At 40.6% G+C, this 19757-nt stretch overlaps 1 protein-coding gene across 9 annotated transcripts in view; it reads right to left on the bottom strand.

The window, feature by feature from the left end:
• Positions 1-9438, bottom strand: part of Hectd2 (HECT domain E3 ubiquitin protein ligase 2) — a 68822-nt gene extending 59384 nt beyond the window's left edge. For 2 of the 9 annotated variants that reach the window (XR_010053954.1, XR_010053955.1), the window contains exon 1: positions 8248-8533. Coding sequence is in view for 6 of the 9 variants with exons in the window: in XM_039080637.2 (XP_038936565.1) it covers positions 8818-9063 (246 nt within the window). In the remaining 3 variants the exon portion in view is untranslated. Of the gene's footprint in view, positions 1-8247; positions 8537-8817 lie in introns of those variants that run through there. The other 7 variants (XR_005487723.2, XM_039080639.2, XM_039080637.2 and 4 more) reach the window with 5 other exon arrangements.
• Between the last annotated feature and the right edge of the window lie 10319 nt (positions 9439-19757).

Raw genomic sequence — 19757 nt, 5'->3', positions numbered from 1 at the left:
CTCTAAGCCCAAAATAACATTATTTTCCACTATAATGGTCACAAAGCAATTAATCTAGAGACAACTGATAACTGACCCCCATAGGCATAGAGCTTCAGTGTTCCCTGGCCATCAGGAAGTAAGGAGGCCTCTGAGATTTATTCATTGCCTAAACACACACACACTCTCTCTCTGAAGCTGCAGCAAAATACTTTTAGGCTTTCTGTTTGTGCATGTGTCTATGCATAGGTATGAGCACATTTGTGCAGGTATACAAAGGCAAGAAGAGAGCATCAGATCCTCTGGAGCTGCACTCATAGGTAGTTGTGAGTCATTTGACATGGATGCTGGGAAATGAATTTCAGTGCTCTGGAAGAGCAATAAGTTCTCTTAACCACTAAGCTGTCTCTCTAGATCCAAAGTACTTTTAGAAAAAGGTCACAATTCTACAACCAATTATTAAGAATCATGTTGCTCTTTAATAAAAACATATGAATTAACACCAAGTTGATTTTTTGTACCTCTTATAACAACATCAAGAATGATTTTTCAATTCAGCCTAATTAGTAAAATTTCATATTTATATTTTATATTTAAAGGATATGCTCAACTATATTCATTCCAGTCTGTGATCCCCACAGCTGACCTCCTGGTGCTGGGGGTGGAACATGACTTTGTGCATGCTAGGAAAGTGCTCTACCACTGGGCTACACCCCCAGCACAAATATATTCATCCTAAACAATATTTTGACTATTTCACACTGATCTCTCTTAATGTTGAGATATCAACTTAAAAACAACTAGTTATCTAGACAAGGCTCACCGTAAAACATTTATTCAGGGCTAGAGAGTTGGCTCATGGTTAAAGGGAACTTGTTGTTCTTATAAAAGACCCAGGTTCAATTCCTACTACCACGTGGAGGCTCACCACCCCCTCAGGCAAGCATAAAAATGGTGTACAAATGCAGACACAGAAGATAATAAAAAGACACAAAAATATTTTAAAACAAAAATTTTATCCATACATACAACTGTAATGCTAGAAAAAAGTAGGTGAAAAACATAAACCAAAGCTTCCCAGAGCCTCTCTGTGCCACCTACTTCCTCATTCATCCACTGTTGATCTTTTTCTTCTCAACTCTAAAAATAAGCAAGTTAATTTTAAAATGCAACAAAGAAATTGCTAATTTTGATAACACGAAACTATATCTCCTATGAAGCTCTTCTTCTTCAAATAGAAATTCATATGAATTCTTACATTGAGGAGTTCAGAGTGCAAGGCATCCCTTAATTTAATTCTGTGTGGACTGGAAAGGGATGGATGGGTAAAGGCAACAGATACAGAGCTTGAGACTTGATACAGAGGGCTGCTAAGAAAAGTACCAAAATAATAGGAATGGCAAGGGCTGGCTGACTTATACTTTCTCTCTACAGATGTAGCTTTTTCATGTGTATTATTTTAAATTTCATATCTATTATGTGAGTAGGTATTACTATTGTTTTCCTCATTTTATAGACAATTAAAAATAGCAATGTGGTCTCACAATTGACATTTTGGGGGCATTTTCTAGTTCACAATTTATAAGCATGTTTTTCTCCAATTGTTAAATATAGTCAAATTATTTGTGTCCCAAATCCTGAATTAAACATGAATGGGAGAATGAACAGATGTGCATTCTGGCCTTGCAGCCAAAAAAAAAAAAAAGTTGAGAGACTTTATGATCCACTCAAAATTAGATATCCAGAATATGTATTTATATAGCTACCAGCCTTCTTTTCTTAACTGAAAACTCTTTAAGTACTATTTTAATCTCTCTTTAAGAGGTTATTTTTACTTTATCAGATGCTTTGTTTTATATAGAATTTAACTACATATTCATAACATTAAAACCAAATGATCATATATTCTAGAATATATTTACTTGACATAATATTCCTACCTTTGGAAAAAAACTGAACTAATATGTTGCTGGACCACATCCTCTTTCCAAATTGGGATTACTGCTTTAGGTGGAGGTTCTTTGTGCGACACCTTGCCACCAGAGAGGGACAGAGAGCTCAGAATAGAGGAAAGAACATAGATTTTAAAACAACCTTTGTACCTCAGTATCATTTTACCCTTTGGTAATATACAAGAATCTGACTCAAACATCTGTTCCAGAAAATGGGAAAAAAATCTATACAATGGGTTGTTGTGTTTGTTGAATATATTAACTGACTAAATGACACATGACACATGAAAAACGCATAGTGCAGAATATGTACTCAACACTCATGTTATAAGTATATGATTTTTTTAGGAGGAGAGACAAACAGACTAACTGACTGACAGACTGACTCACTATGTAGTCCCAACTGTCCTACAGCTCAAGAGATGAAGATTTCGCTAAAGTGCTAGGTCGAAAGCATGGACCACTAAAAAAAAAAAAAAAAAAAAAAAAACAAAAAAAAAAAAAACTTTAGTTTATTAAATTATATAAGATACATTCACCATCATTTTTTTTTCATTCTCTCCCTACATCACCTCATTTAGAATATAATAGACAAAAGGCACAAGAGGTTACACATGTAAGATTGTTCAAAATGCTAAGCTGTACAGAGTTTAGGGAAACACACACACACACACACACACACACACACTTTTTTAAAAAATGCTACTGGCTGGACTTTTAAAAAAAATGCCTCTTTCTCCTCCTCTTTTACCTTCTCCTCTTCCTTTTTCTGCCTTCTCCTTTCCATTCTCCTCCTCCTCTCCCTCCCTCTTCCTCCTCCTCTTCTTCCTGAGAAACCTTCTCTGGAACTAAGTCTTTTTTCCCCTGTATTAATCCTTCTAACTTTCATTCCTGTCACCTAGGTTCCATACTGTGTGGCTCTTCTATCCCGTACAGTTTATCCTGTGCTCAACACTCCAATGGATGTGCTCATCATCTCAAGCATGAACCACAAACCTCCTTCCTTCACTTTCTTCCTCCTACTTCCTCTAGTTTAACCACATACTAGCAGCAATTTTGTTATGTTGTTCTTTTATTCAAGGAATTCCAAAGATTTCCCATTAACCACAGGGTAAAATATCCAACCGTCTCCAGCCCCCATGCATCCTTACATACCTCCCACAAGTCCCCAGCATGTTTCCATTGGGCTTGTTTTATTGTTCCCTAGTTTATTTTTCCCTTTAAGGCCTCTCAACTTATTTTCCCCACTGTTTACATATTTTATTTTGCTCATTCAGATTCTATCATTCCTTCAACTTTACTTCAAGACCTTTCTTCACAGTTCTGCGCACACTCATCATCTCCATATTACAAAACTGTTTCTGTAGCTTATTGTGCTTTTATTTATTTATTTATTTATTATTTTTTTTGGAGTTCCAGTGGGATGTTTATTGAGATCAATTAACAAAAAGAAATAAGATTTTACCAACTATCTTTTCTGAATCGTATATAAACTCTATAAAGACTCAGGTCCATAGACATGTACATACAACTACACAACCCCCTGAACATTTGCCAATTAAACAGAAAGCCAATTTCCCATTTCCCCTAATGTTTTCGAATTTTTAAGTACCCTCTGTTTAAAGTGGAACTGGTCCTGTGTAACTAGGGACATTACAATTATTGCGGCTTTTACGTACTGATTTGTTCTTTATCCATCAGCCCTGAATCACCCAAGTTAGGATAGTCTAGTTAAGCCTTGTCTGTATTTTCTACCCAAGTGAGTACCAAGCTAAGCATGACGTATGTTCAGAAACTGGTAGTTCCATCTTGGTCCAGAGGTTCCAGCAAGCCCATTTACACACAACACAAACCGTCATTCTTGTCCTCTGCATACGCCTTAAGAGTTTTCCCTTAAACTCTTCTACCTACTTGACACAGTTCCTAACCTTCTATTTGTGGGCAAACTTCCCTTTGAATTTTAAACTAGGCATGGAGATGTATCTCAGTGGTAGAATATATATGCACAAAGCCCTGACTTTGATCCTCAGCAAAATACATACGCACACACATGCACATGCAAACTCACACATGTGCACACACAGAGTTTAAACTGACTTTCACCTCCCTAGTTTATATAATTTATCTTTTTTGAACCTATTTTATTCGCTGGTATATTCCATTCCATGGAGAATCCCTCTTTCCTGTTCAACTCATTAAATACTGAAGGAAGCAATAAAAACTTGTCCTTACGGGGCTGGGGATTTAGCTCAGTGGTAGAGCGCTTACCTAGGAAGCGCAAGGCCCTGGGTTCGGTCCCCAGCTCCGAAAAAAAGAACCAAAAAAAAAAAAAAAAAAAAAAAAAAACTTGTCCTTACTTGCCACAATTAATTCTGCCTTTCTTTTGTGTATTTTCTCCTTTATTTACCTGTTTTCTAATATTTTTATTAAGTCACTAATTTATGCATTTGTCTCCATTTCAATCTGCCAACCGTAGTGAAGTCAGGATTCTCATTTCCAGAATCTGGGGCTTCTTGAGCATCTCTCACTGAGCCACTTTAACAGCCATTCCTTTCAGTAACCTCCTGCCCCCATCTTTCTTTTTCTTTTTAATTATTATTGGATATTTTTATTTACATTTCAAATGTTATTCCTTTTCCTGGTTTCCCCCGACATAAGCCCCCTATCCCATCCCTCTCCCCTTCTTCTATAATGGTTTTTCCCCTCCCCAACCACACTCCCTTCCCACCTCCCCACCCTGACATTTCCCTACAATGGGGAGGGGGTGTCCAGCTTTGGCAGGACCAAAGGCTTCTCCTCCCATTGGTGACCAACAAGGCCTTCCTCTGCTACATATGCAGCTGGAACCATGGGTTTGTCCATGTGTACTCTTTGGATGCTGGTTTAGTCCCTGGGAGCTTCAGTTGGTTGATATTGTTGTTCTTATGGGGTTGCAAGCCCCTTCAGCTCCTTCAATCCTTTCTCTAACTCCTCCAATGGGGACCCCATTCTCAGTTCAATGGTTTGCTGCTAGCATTCACCTCTGTATTTGACATGTTCTGGCTGTGTCTCTCAGGAGACAGCTATATCAGGCTCCTGTCAGCACGCACTTCTTAGCTTCATCAATCTTATCTAGTTTTGGTGGCTGTATATATATATGGACTGTATCCACAGGTGGGGCAGGCTCTGAATGGCCATTGCTTCAGTCTCTGCTCCAAACTTTGTCTCCATATCCCCTCCTATGAATATTTTTGTCCTCCCCCCCCCACCCCGGCCTTAAGAAGGACTCAAGCATCCGCACTTGGGTTGTCCTTCCTCTTGAGCCTCATGTAGTCCACATAGAACCACTTTAACAGCTACTCCTAAACAGATTTGGGGTGAGAGTGTAGTTTTAAAACGGATTGTGGAGCTGTGCTCATAGCTTTTTTTTCTTTTTTTTTCCCCAGAGCTGAGGACCGAACCCAGGGCCTTGTGCTTGCTAGGCACGCGCTCTACCACTGAACTAAATCCCCAACCCTCGCTCATAACTTTTAATTCAGTACATACAGCATTGGTGTTTACTCTTAGTTATACCAAGGAATTAAAAGAAAAATACCTCTCCGTTCTCAGAAATTCTGATTTAAAAAGCTTGTATTTGGGCCATCAAAGTGTTTCCCAGTTGATTTTACTGTGCATCAAAAATTAAAAACTGGTATCTTAGGGAGGGATGTCAGTCAGAACCAATATTCTACCTACCAAAGTAACTCTATGGTCAGTCTCCTTTGAGACCTGTGTCAGGAATCTAAATGGAACTTGGCATAAAGGTAGTATCAGAATTTATCAGTTTCTAGCACTCTCTCTCCCATCCTGGCATCCCTCTTTAAACATTCCGAATCTAGCTTAAACCTTTTACCCTTATTTAGGATTAGAATAACCTGGCCTCTTCATTTCAGTGAGCTGTCACTCTCACTTGTTTCTACACCGTCATAACCATGTCACACTGATTTTTCTGAATAAGCCATGATGACAGGGCCACTTGAATTTAAATATAAACTCAAAATGGAAAGATGGAGCTATTAATTGGGGCAAAAAGAATCACTAAAAGCCCCAAAGTTACCAATGTCAATTAGGATACTGAACAAACTTTGAGTTCTGCTTAAGCTCTACTGAGTCTAAAAATAAACTAGGAGGCCATAAACTGTCTTTCCCTGCCCACCATATTCTGTTAAGCCTTCCCCACTTCACGGGAGAATTCGATCATCTCAGATGCTCTTGCTTTCCTGATCTTCAGATGTTAGCAAATTTTTTTCCTTAGGCCTTTTATTGTGATGCCTCAAATTTTCAGCTCTGAAAATTCTCTTGAAAAATACGCATACATGCTTGCACTGTTCTCTTAAAAGTTCATTGAAAAAATCCAACAGCAGTATCAATGTCAAAAGACATTTTAAGGCACCACCAGTAACTGCCTCAGAATCCCAAGTTTTCTAAATTGTTTTTATCCTCAATGTTTACTTAAAGATTTAAAATTTTCTTAAACTATAGTCTTTTTGACTAGTCCACAATCCTGAAAAAAATGTCTTTGCAATTCATTTGTTAGCAAAAATGTGAATGTGACTTGAAATGGCATAAGGCTTAGTAACAGTTTTTTAACCTTATTCTATTTAACAGAATAGACAATGCATTGTCTACAATTTTAAATACTACTGATACTGGGAAATTGGCCAGGACTTCACTGTAGGCAATTACATGTGGTAATACTTAAAAAGATTACTTTCTTAAAATCTGAAAAACTTGAAATTACTAAGACCTATGGGCTTCAGATAACAAATGTTAGACTTCCATCTACATTGTATCAGCTTCTGTAAGTTCCAAATTTCTCTTTCAGTTACACTGAAATTATATATAATATATAATAAATAATATATAATAAGTAATAGACATTATTAATTATATATAACATATTCTTTACTACATATAATTTGGGAAAAGATACTTGGTGTTAGAAACTAAACTCATTCATAAAATTGCCTCTAAAAGCAGATGATACATTTTCCCCCTTAATAACCACCTTAGGAAAAAAACTGCTGGGAGCATGGGGTGAGGACTGACACCAGAGGTTTCCCCTGACCTCCATACACATACACCCACACTTACACGTTTACACACACTAGACACATACACGGACTTGAAACAAGGAAACCACACTGGCATTAAGAAGTTCTACATAATAAGCTCTGAAGACCCTGGGCACCAACAGAGTACAACACGAATGACAAACTGCTTCAGAGCATCTCCCAAGGTAATCCCTAACCACAGCTGCAATTTACCAGTCAGTTGTAGCTATGCTTTTAAGTGTGTGTCATTGCTGTCCACAATTTGCTGCACTGATTGGGATAAAAGAGTTGTCTTTAACAATTTCCAGTTATTACAGGCTTCAGACATTTTTGAAAAACCTATCAAATCATAACATTATTCTGATACTAAGACTTTATAAAGAAGAGTGGGATATTTTAGTAAGTTCTTAGTCATCTAGGAGGGCGGCTTCTACAAACTAATTGCAAAAAGAAATTTTAAAAATGTATAATATTCCCTAAACTTTTACTATTTTGTCACGTACAGGTGTCTTGACAAGTCTTAATCTTTAAATACATGAAAGCAAACTTGCCCAAAGTATCTAAATAGTATGTCAAATAAAAACGTCAAAACCAGAGGTTAATTATAAAGCAACCAGACTCACAACCACTAAGTACAAACAGGGGCGGAGGGAAAGCGGGGATGATGTCCCATGACATCATTTGGCAGTATGGAGTTTGAAGGCTGAGAGCGCCTTCCAAATAACCCTTGCAAAATCCAGCTGGGAAATTGCCCCGGTAAAGCTTAGCTAGCCGAGTTTGAAAAGAAGAAAAAGCCTCTCTCCTTGAAGTCACATGTCAGTGCCATATGAAAAAAATCAAAGCATCCAGGCACGCATCTGCCTCCCACTACCCCGATAGCAAAGAAAAGGTCAGAATTAGGCGGAAACTCGCCCGAGACTGTAAGGGGAGAAAGGACGGCAAAAGCGAAGGGAAGCGCTGCCTCTGCGCCCACAGGCAGGTTTTCCCTCAGTGAAAGCCTCACTGAAGCCAAACTGACACCTATGCTCATCCAACAGAGGATGCCAATCCTCTGGAGAAAGTCGGGAGTCAGACCCCTGAAAATGAACTCCCCGCTTTGGGCAGCGAACCACACACTCCCCGAGCGTGGAAGGTGCGGTTCCCTAGTGGTAGCCCTTGCCCTCGAGGCGCGACTTCCTCGGGGTCCCCTCTCCAGGCTGCCTTCACCCGCCGCCCGGGAGCCCCCAGGCCCCCGCCGCACCTACCGCGGCTGCGCCGGCCGTCACGATGGGCGGCAGCTTCTCGCGCTCGGGCTCTTTCCCCTTCCTCTCCTCAGAGGCGGCCGCGGCCACCGCCGGCGGCGCTCCGGGCGAGAGATCCCGAGCCGCCTCACTCATGTCTGGCCGGGCGGCTGAGGCGCGAGGCGGCGGCGGCGGCGGCGGCGGCGGCGGCCGGACTGCAGCCGGGGCGGGCGCTGCTGCTGCGGCGGCCGCGAGAGGGCTCCTTCCAACCGCCGCCGCCGCTCCGCCCCCGCCCGCGCGCCCGCGCGCCCGGATGTCGGCGCGCGTGCCCGCAGCCCACCGCGCGCGCCCCGGGCCGGCCGCCAGGCTCCGCCGCCCCTGCGCGCGCCCGGCTCGCGCCCTCGGCCGCGCGCGGCTCCCGCAGGTCGTCCGGGGCTCCGGCCGCGGCCCCGCGTCACGCGCGAGGACCGCTGAGGAGAGGGCGCGGGGCGGGAGGTGGGGGCACCCGGCCGCCATGTTGGTTGCGGGTTGTCGTGGGCGGGCCTCGACTCGGGAGGGCGACGGGCCTGTAAGGAATGAGACGCGGATACTAACCCTAGCCTTCCCTTCACCTGTTGTGGCGGATGAGCCGGGGACCTCTGACCCAACTGGTGGCCCTTGACCTTTAAACTCCTCGGGGTCACGTCTGCCCCTTGACCTTCCGTTTCCTGCGGGTCCTCCGGTGCCAGGGAGACTGCTTCCCTGAGCCCCCTTAAGATTAGCCCACTCCCCATGCGTCCTGTCATAGCCTCGTCCTACAGGAGAGGAGCTTGGGGTCGGGAGAGGACAATGCGGCACCATGCTCCCCTCCCACACACACACCAGGGCAGGACGGCCAGGCCACACTTTCCATTTCTGAGCCACGGTCCCTCATGACTGCCAAATCCGCCTCTCCCTTCCGTGCCCACGCGCCTACATTTTGCTCTCTTCCCCACCCCCATCTTTCGTTCCCTCTAATCCCTTGTCCCCTTCCGTTTATAAGTTACAGATGGACATATCCAAAATGCTGAGTAATCCGTAATAAAGCTCGTAATAAATTCTGGGTAAGAACGTTAAAACTGAATTACTTTAAGCCGAGATGTTAAAATATCGCCACCTCCACCACCCAACGACGTAGACAATTTCCTTTCTCCTCGCCCCCTCCTTTTTTCCTTTTATCAGTCTGCTGGAATGGCAGAGACACCTGCTGATGGAGGAGAAGGGAGGGAGGAAGTGTTCACTGTGCCACTTACTTAAAATAGAGAATTTCTCGACACTGAGGTCTTCGGATTTTTAGCTGAGACTTCGTTATTTTATTCATGGCGAAGTGAATTTTCTAATCCAAGAATGCTCAGATCCAAATACAAGAAGCATGAATATCTTCTGAAACAAACTCAAAGGGGATTTGGAGAATGTCACTTTACATAATTCGGAATCTGGCAGAACTAAATAGTTACAGTTCTTCATGGCAAGAGGCTTGTTTTCAAACCCAGAATTAAAGCAAGTAATGGAGGGAATAGGACAGTGCCTACTGTATTGCTTTGGGAATGATAACCTTTGCTTTTATTTATGGGGAAGTCTTTGCAGTTTTAATATTTGGGAATGATAAATTTTGCTTTTATTTATGGGAAAGTCTTTGCAGTTTTAATATAATTGCTGTCACCAACATTTCTTTACTAACAAAAAGTGTGGGGGTTGGGGATTTAGCTCAGTGGTAGAGCGCTTGCCTCGCAAGCGGAAGGCCCTGGGTTCAGTCCCCAGCTCCGAAAAAAAGAAAAAAAAAAGTGTGGAACAAGTATCATAAAGTAGCCAGGAATTTCAATCCTGGTAATCTTTACAGCCAAATGACGTAGGCACTACTTTGCAGCATCTCATTCTGTTTCCTTTTCCTTGAATTTTTGTTTTTAGACCTCTCTTCTTAAATCTCTGGACTGTCTCAGAGACATCTGTTTTCTTTGAGCAGGTCAGCATGCTGAAAACTGGTAACAAATATTGCGAAGCTAACACTTTATTTTAAATATATTTCAAGATATACCGAGCTGCTGGGTCTAGACTGGCAGGATGAATCCTGAAATGGTGCCGTGTTATCTTTCCTATTGTCTTCAACTAAATTTAGTGATTTGCTATTAAAATACTTGGATCAGAAACGAGCTGGATCGCATGCCTTATGCTCTCACTTTCCGCGTGTGAGACAAAATAAAAGTGTGTCTGTACATCTAGTCACATTCAATAGAACAAAAATATTTAGATATTGGCAAAACACTGGCAACTCAGAAATGTTCATTTCTGCTGCCTCAGATGAGATAAGCCAACTGAAACAAGCCCATTGGAGTTCTATACAGGAAAGATAAGCAACACGGTGAATTCGTTTCCACTCCCTACTAAATGCATGCTTCTCAATTTACCACCTAAAGTCTCTTTCATGCCTCCTGTGGGACTGGGAGGTAGATGGGGGTGCTCTTGGTAAGCTAGAAAGATAACTCTGCAGGAATGTGGAGCCTTGTAAGGCAGCTGTCAACAAAAAACTTTGTGTGTCCGCTGGATCTGGGGGTTGGGGGAGTCAGTTCTGGCTGTTCTGTATGCGGAAGAAGCTTTGCAGCGACACCAAGTTCAACGGTCAAGAACAAACGTTAGCCTTGGAAGAAGTGGGGATCTTCCTAAGTCCAGATGTAACCGGACTAATCAGGTTTTGCATCTGAATTTAGGAAGGTGAAAGACCTAAGGAGGAGCGAGGTTGCGAGGTTGCGGGGCAGTGAGATGGATTTAGAGACGTTATTTCCAGAGAGGACTGTCAGGGCTAGAGTTGGAAGGCAATGGGAAATTTGACGGAGCACCCCCTAATTACACACAGGAACAGTAATGCACTGGACAACAGCAAGATTGGTTCTGAAAGAGCATTTAAGATCAGGTCCTAGCCAATCATTATGATCATGTGGTCTATTTTAAATGCGTGCCTTACTTTGTCTTACTTTTAAGGTTCTGTCACACGAATGTGTCATGTGTGCTTCCTTGCACACGTGGTGGTCAGAAGGCAGCATGAGTCAGTTCCCTCATTCTGTCCTGTGAGTCCCTGAGGTACCGAGCTCAGGTGTGAAGCCCGGCAGGCAGCGCCTTGATCTAGTGAGCCTTGGGACAGATTTTTTAAAGAAAGCGCCTTTTTTTTTTTCTTCATATTCCTATTTAGTACTGGTCCTGAAACAGTGAAGTTGATAAATGTACTTCTTTTAACCATGTTGGCATACGTCCTTGGGTACAATGACTAACTTTTTGGAGAAGAAAAGTATCCAATCTATTTCATTACAGAAGAAAGTAGGACGCACTGCCCTCAAAATGACGCAAACAAGCAGTGGAGGTGCTATTCGACAGAGATGTTCTCTAAGACCCTGTTCAGGACCTTTAGGCTGTCTCCAATAAGGGCTTCTGTTTTCACACACCCACATAATGATACAGCAGTTCTAACTTTTATTAAAAACAAAAGCCAAAACTGTACACAGACTCGTTCCTTAGACAGCGTCAACTGGTGTAACAATCATGAAAGAAAAAAAATGTGAAGTTTGGGGTGCGGGGTAAGAAGATGGAGAGGATCTGGGAGGAGTAGGGGCAGGGGAAAGAATATGACCAGACTATGTTATGTGGAAAAGGATAATACAAATGTATGAAACAGACGTCTGTGGTAGTAGAGAGTGGGTTAGTGATGACTTAGGGACAGAGGTCAGAGGATGCAGGGATGGGAAGGACAGAGTTGGAAGAGTGACAAAAAGTCACGTTTGTAGTAGATGAATTGAACTGCGCTGGCCATATTCACCTGTGTGGGGGGGACCTTTGGGTGAGCTGTAGAATACAGAAATATGATTCAAATGTATAAAACTGTTTAGAAAGACTTAGTGCAGCAAGTCAGAACAAAGAGAGGATGGAATTTTTACAAAGTATACATTGTTGCACAGATCTAAGACTGAGGAATGCAGCAGTGATCACCAGGCTTAGCAGTTTTAAACTGGATGCCCCTTGCCATGATCTCAATGCCCTCAGCATCTTAAAGCTTACACTTTGTCTGCCTTGGGTCTTACCTTCAGTTTCTTACCTACTCTAATTGCCACCAGAATGGCCTCAAAAAAATATTTATATATATATATATATATATATATATATATATACATATATATATATATATATAATTCTTTGCCGGTCCTTTGTTTAAAAATACCTCAATAGCCTTTCAAAGCCTTTACAATAAAACTCCAAACCCCCTGCTCTGGCATTCACCTGAATTCTTTGCAAAGAAGGATTTTCAGAATGCCCTAATTAGAGTCATTTTTTTCTTTTCTGCTCCCAGAACATATTGTACATATTTACTTGGTATTCACAGACGACATTGTGTCTTTGTTATTTGTTCCACAATAAATTCCTGGAGAAGAGGGAAAGCCCCATGTCTAATTACTCCTTGAAGCCCCACCTGCAGGGAGCATACTATCTGCAGTGCGCTGTTGAGGTAACTGGATAAGCTCAGATTAACCAAGCAAGACGTTACTGTAACGAGGCTTGTAAAGGCACTACTGTTCCCAAAGAGGAATGAGAAAAATATCCTGCATGATAGGTTACACTCATGTAGGGGATCTGATCCTAGTATTGATGATTTTTAATTTTCAAGTTTATTAATTCATTTTGGAAACAAGTCTTGCTTCATAGCCCAAACTGCTCCAGAACTCACTATGAAGACCAACATGATTACCAAACATATGTTAATTTCCCTGTCTCTGCTTCCCAAACATCAGGATAACAGGTATACACCACCCTGGTATTGCCTCTTAAGCATCTTAATTGTAAGAACAAGGCCACCAGAAGAACCTTCCATAAAGCTGGAAGTGGTCTATATTTATACCGTTCCGTAGAACAGGTACTAAGTTGGTTTCATATCTGAATAGTTATGTGTGACTGGTGGCGCTAAGATGATACCTCAATTATGAAAGCGCTCCTCCAAATTGGTGGGCCTCATCTAAATGGCTCCATATTTAACCTTACTCTCCCAAGTGTAGGCAAACTACATTCATCAAAGGGATGGAGACGGATCTAAAGGCTCTGACAAGTCCAGAAGCTAAATTACTCCTCCACTTTTGGGATGTTTTTTAAGACATTTTCACAGGAGTTTGCATTTACGGCTAAAGCAAATTACATTTGACTACATCTGATATGTGCTAATGCTATGGAGAAATGATCCAATTGAAAATGATCAATATGAAATGATCAATATGAAAATATTAACAGCAGAAAATGTTGAGATGGCTGTAACTGTCCTCAAGTTGATTTCGGTTACTTTCTTTAGACACTCCTAAAGGGATGTGTGTGTGAGTATATGTGTATGTGTGTGTACAAGTGTATACCTATATACATATATTACCTATACCCAGTAAAGGGTTCTTCTTGAATACCGTGTGTATGATTCTAATTGTCTCACCTGTATGTATTAATAACTTCTAAATCTTAAACCCAATTTTATACTTTTTTACTTGCAAGAGATTAAAAAACGACTTTAAAATAAATGACAAATCAGAAGCACCCTGTACAGAATGTGCCTGTTTGCAAGTAATTTTATAAAAATAAATAGTCTAAGGTAGCTTAAAACATGAAGACAAATCAATTAGGCAGCCATTGCTATTTCTTCCTCTTGTCTTGTTAGAGATGCTCAATTAAAACTGGATTCTTCCCCGGACTCCCATTTAGCTGTGATGAGCATGCGATTTAATTCCGATCAATGAAGCCCGTGGTAGTCTGGAGCAGGAGTTTGGAATGCTGCTGAAACTGAGCTTGCTATGGCAGCTCTGCCCGCTTGTATTTGCATTTCTAGTTTTGCTCTTCAATTAAATCCTTACCTTGTTTAAATCCATGTTGAATGCCTTTTCCAGCATTTGCCTTTAAATATATCCCTGTTGTTTTCAACATGTGTACGCATGTATATGAACACACACATACTTTACAAACACATATACACTACCACACACACTCCACAAGAACATATATACTACATACACACATGCCACATATATACATACCACATACACACATACCACATATGCACATACTACATGTACATATGCCACATACAGACATACCACATACATACATGCCACATACACACATGACACACACACACCTATACATGCTCTGCACACATACAGGTACACACACACTCCACATACATACATATGTGCACACTCCACAAACACAAGTTTCTCAGTTTTATCTTAATTTACCCCAAAACGTTCAGGTAGTTAAGTTTTGATGGATACAACTTGTTTCAAGACATGACTCTAGTTAAGTAAATTATCTTAATTATATCTGTGTTATTGTTCTAACAACCTTTACCAATCACTGAACTTCCTTGTTTGGAGTTAGAAAGGATGGATGCCTGTGGATTTTTAACTCCATGCACTGGAAATAACGGGCTGCGAAAAATTGACTTTACGTCCGAACCCAGGGCCTTGCGCTTCCTAGGTAAGCGCTCTATCACTGAGCTAAATCCCCAGCCCCTATCTTTTGCAATTTTTAACTAGTCTATGTGGCTTTGGAAAAATTACTCTCTGAGTTAATTTCCGTATACATGAATGGGTGTTGTGAAGAAAAATGAGAAACATACAAAAGGACTTTGTGAACTATGGTGCATTTTAATAACTGCCAGTTAATGGGCACCGCTGGGTACCACAGGCTAAGCACTTCTAGCTGATTGGCACTCTTATTCTCTTCAGAGTTCCGTTTTAACAGGTATTGTTGTAGGAAAGGCTTGTTTCCATTCTATAGCTCAGAGACGTAAGAGGTCACAGCCGGTATACTGTTTGTCCAGAGTCATCTTTTCACTCTCCAGTTCTATTAAAAAATAATTTATTGAGGCAAGGCTGAGAGATAATTATATATTTTAAGATATATAATGTGTTGTTTTGATGCACATATGAGTACATACACCTTGTGAACTTAGCAGAAAAATCCCCCAAATGGGGTGCAAGAGATGCACAAGTAACAGATTGTTAAACAGACAAGAGCAAAAAATAACCTTTTGGTGTTATATTTAAGTTAAAACACGAAATAGACAGAGAAAGCATAGAGAAAGCTGTAGAGAAACAAGTCGCATGGAAAGGCACGGCCACTGGAATAACAATTGGCTTCTCAACAAAAAAACCTAACCAGCCAGGAGGACTTGGAGTGATGTATTTTAAGCTCTCAAAGCCCAGGAAAATGATGGCGTGATTAAGGAAGAAGACTTTCCATAATAAAAGCAGGCAGATGGAAGTCATAACCACTAGCAGCCACTACCGAAGGCACTTGAAGGAATCCAGAAATAAAAACATGCCGTGATGTCATAGAAGAGAATAAATCATGCAAGGACAATAATTAAGCAACTGAGGACAAGGAAAACACAAAACACTACAAAAATCAGCAAAATGACAATGACGGGTAGTTAATATAGATCTCTCTATAAAGATTCCAAATATTGATCTTGTCTCTTTGCCTAAAAGACACAGGTTGGTAGATTTGGTTTGAAACAGACTTAGGAAAGTTGAGTAACTGAGTTCCCAGGGCTGCTGGGGAAGAATGGATCCAGAAGAACTTGTCACATCCAAGAAACACACCTCAACATCAAAACTTGGAGTGATCTTGGCCTCACAGGACAGGAAGAAGTTCTCCAGGCAAAGAGAACTAGGGAACAAGAGTTCACTGTTCTAATATCTGAAAAATAGACGTCAAACCACTTTTAGTCAAAAGACACAAAGAAGGTCACTTTGCGGTAATTAAGAGAGCAATCTACTGAGGGGACATTACAGTTTTAAACATATACACACCAAATGCAGGAATCATAGATTTAACCCAACGCAGTAATGGTGAGTGACTTCAGTATACTCACCAAAAGCCAGGTCATTCTGTCAAATATTGAGGGAGAAATATGAATTCGATGATATTGTCACTCACATGGATCCAATAAACGTCTAGGAAGAGTCCATCCAAACACCACAAACTTCATATTCTTTTAAGGAAGCTTACGGAACTTTTTAAAATACAGAATAATAAGACATAAAGCATGTACCAACAAAAATATAAAAGTTGAAGCAATTTTGATATTCTTTCTGTTAGAATGGGATAAAACTAGAAATCAGCAGCAAGAGAAACCACAGAACGCACAGAAATGCCTGTGATTAAACAACGCACTGCTCAATGATGAGTGCTCCATCAAACGAAGCAGGGAGGGCATTTGAAAACCTTTCTCAGAATCAAATAATAACAAAAGCACAGCACCACAATCTGTGGGCTCCACGGCAGCAGTCTTAAGAGGGAAGCTTACGTTTAAAAGATCTGCTCTCAAACAAATAATAATGCATCTTAAGATCTTCAAAAACAGTAACAAATCAACCCAGTAGATGGAAAGATGTAATTAAAGTCGAGGAAAATTTTAATGAGATGGAAATTTATAATACGAGAAAGAAATCTGTGAGACAAAGATTTGGTTTATTGAACAGGTAAATGAGAGAAGCAAACTTCTACCCAAACTAAGCAAAAGGAGAGAGGAAAAACTTCAAATTAATGAAACTAACAGATGCCAACGAAATTCAGAGAACCATGGGACATACATACTTTTAAAACGTATATTCCACTAAATCTAGAAATAAACGGTTTTTCTATCAAAATTAAACTAAACAAGATAAATTAATTAGACAAGCATATAGCAAGCAATGTGATTGAAGTGACAACTAAAACATCTCCCCACCAAGACAGTCCAAGCTGGAGTCACTGCTGAAGTCTACCAGACATTTAAAGAGCAAAGGGTTGGCAAGCAGAGCTCACACAACTCCTACAGAGAGAGGGGTCTTGAGTTAGCCCCCAGCACCTATGCAGGTGCTTTACCATTGCCTGTAACTCCAGCTCCAGGGTATCTGAAACTTCTTAAGGACCTGCATGCATGCTTACATGTATGCATGCATGCACACATGCACACACACACACAACCACACATATACACATGCATGTACACACACACACACACACACACACACATGCACAGAGGTATTTAAAAAATGAAGAACAACAATGTTTCTCAAATTCTGTCTATGAAACAGAAAAGCACAAAACTTCTTTTTTATGAAGCCAGCATTACCTAGAGACCCAAACCAGACAAAGACACTACAAAAAGTGCCATGTATCAATCTCCCTGATGAACATAGATGGAGAAGTTCTCATTAAAATGCAAACCAAATCCAACAGCGCATCAATCACCATGATCAAGTTGTCATTATGTTAGAGATCAAGGAATGGTTTAACACATGCAAATCAATAAGCGCAGAGCACTGTATACAAGCTAAATACTGATATGACATGGCTATCTCAATAGGTAGACTAAAGTCTTTTTGACAAAGTTTAACATATATTTCTTCAGGATAAAAGTCCCTAGGAGACCAGGAATAGAGGGAACATGTATCAACATAATAAAGGCTATCTATGACAAACTTAAACCAACATTATACTGACTGGGGTGGGACACTCAGCATTTCCATTAAAATCAGGGACAAGATAAGATTTTCTACTCTATCCACTCTTACTCTTCAAAGTCTAGTCTAATAAAACTAGGAAACAAAAGAGAAAGGAAAGAAGCCAAAGTATATTTACTTGCAGATAATACGATTCTATAGATAAGACATCCTAAACTTCCTCAAGAGGATGACACACATTTTAAGCAAAGTGTGGATTTATGCAAAATCCATGTTTAAAAAGCAGTAACCTTCCAAATACTAATGATAAGCATGCTGAGAGAGAACCAGGGAAATAGTCCCATTCACAACTATAGAAAAAGGAAGGGAGAGAGATGGGGAGGGAGAGAGGGATGGAGGGAACGAAGAAAGGAAAAGAGAAGAAAGAGGGGAAGGAAGAAATAAATATCCTAGAATTAACAAAACCAAGGAAGTAAAAGACCTTTATAACGAAAATGTCAACACATTGAAGAAGGAAGCTGAAGAAGACGCTGGGAGATTGAAAACCTTGCAAGCTCATGCATAATTTCACTTAACAGGATGATTTTCAGTCCCACTCACTTTCCTGCAAGGGACAAAATTTAATTCTTCAAGCTAAACAAAACCCCTTCCTGTATGCATACCATAATGTTTTATTCATTTGTCTTTTAACGGACATCTAGGCTGAGTCCACCCCTTGATTTTGTGAATGTTGACAAAATAAACATGGATGCTTCCCATCCTGATCTTTGAGCGTGTGCGTGCTCTGCCTGAGCGGCTGAAGAGTCCGAGAACAGTGGGTACCATGGCATCTTCCCATTGGCTGTTTCTCCTTCTCCTCCATCCCCTCCTGTTTCGTTCTCCTCTGATGCAGGGAAAAGGTGTTTTAGGAAAAAAAGTCTCCATGCTTTTTACATGGATCCTGGGCCCTGAACTCAGGTCCTCATGGTTGAACAATGAGTGCTCTTACCCACTGAGCCAAGGCTGTATCCATGGGGTATATTTCTTAAAAGCTGCCCTTGAGCCTAACTAGATCAGTCACACTTCCTCGCTTTTTTACTTCCTCCTTTTAGACCTGGGTTATTTCCGATAAGGTCATTTCGGGTTCACAGATTCATTATACTACAATCTGAGATCTTCCAAGTCTGTGTAGAAGAGGTTTCATTTTGCAAATTGTACTCTTAAAAATCTAGAATTTCTACTTGTTTCTCCTTTATCATATTTATCTGTTGTGATATTGCTGTTTTGCTTATTTCATCATGGATATTTTTTTTAAATCCTGAGATGCTTTTCCTTAGTATACCATAATTCTGTTTTTCTTTTCTTTTATGATTAATGAATTTTGTTTGAATGTGATAATTATTTACAATGCATTATATTTACCCTCAATGTGCATTTGTCTGAAGCAGTCATTATTGCTGTAATCATTTGCAATAAACTTGTCTAACCTCAAAATAAATAAATAAATAATGGAATTTGTTAAAAGAAGAAGGAGGAGGAGGAGGAGGAGGAGGGAGAGGAGGAGGAGGAGGAGGAGGAGGAGGAGGAGTCTCCATGCCTCATGTCAAATGCGGGCATGCTACTTATGGCCAATCAATGAAAATTCATCTTTTACCCACAGTGATTAATTTAGAGCTGGGGGCTTGATCCAACTCAGACTAGCAAGAGATAAGAGAGATATTTTCAGAACTCCTAAGGGAGAATGCTTCTTTGCATAGAGAACTTGTGAGAACAAGCTCTCCTCCCTTTCCCTCCCTTTCTCCCTCTCTTACCCAACCCCAGCCCCTGCATGGAGGTTCTACAGAATAAATTCTGTGAAATGAAGTTGATGCCATTGATGGCAGCAAGGGAGAAAATAAAGAAGACTGGGCTTTCTTGTGTAATTCATGATCCACAGAATCTGACTCATTACATTATCTTCCTCATAAGACATGGTGTATATTGGTGTTATCATTGTATATAGCCAAAAAGGTCCTGGTTGGTTTGATAACTTTGGGTGGGCTCAGAAATCCTTGTTTGAAATAAGCTGTA

Source organism: Rattus norvegicus, chromosome 1, assembly GCF_036323735.1.
Source record: "Rattus norvegicus strain BN/NHsdMcwi chromosome 1, GRCr8, whole genome shotgun sequence".
Lineage (NCBI taxonomy): Eukaryota > Metazoa > Chordata > Mammalia > Rodentia > Muridae > Rattus > Rattus norvegicus.
Note: the sequence above shows the minus strand (reverse complement) of the source record. Positions and strands in the feature narration are given on the sequence as shown.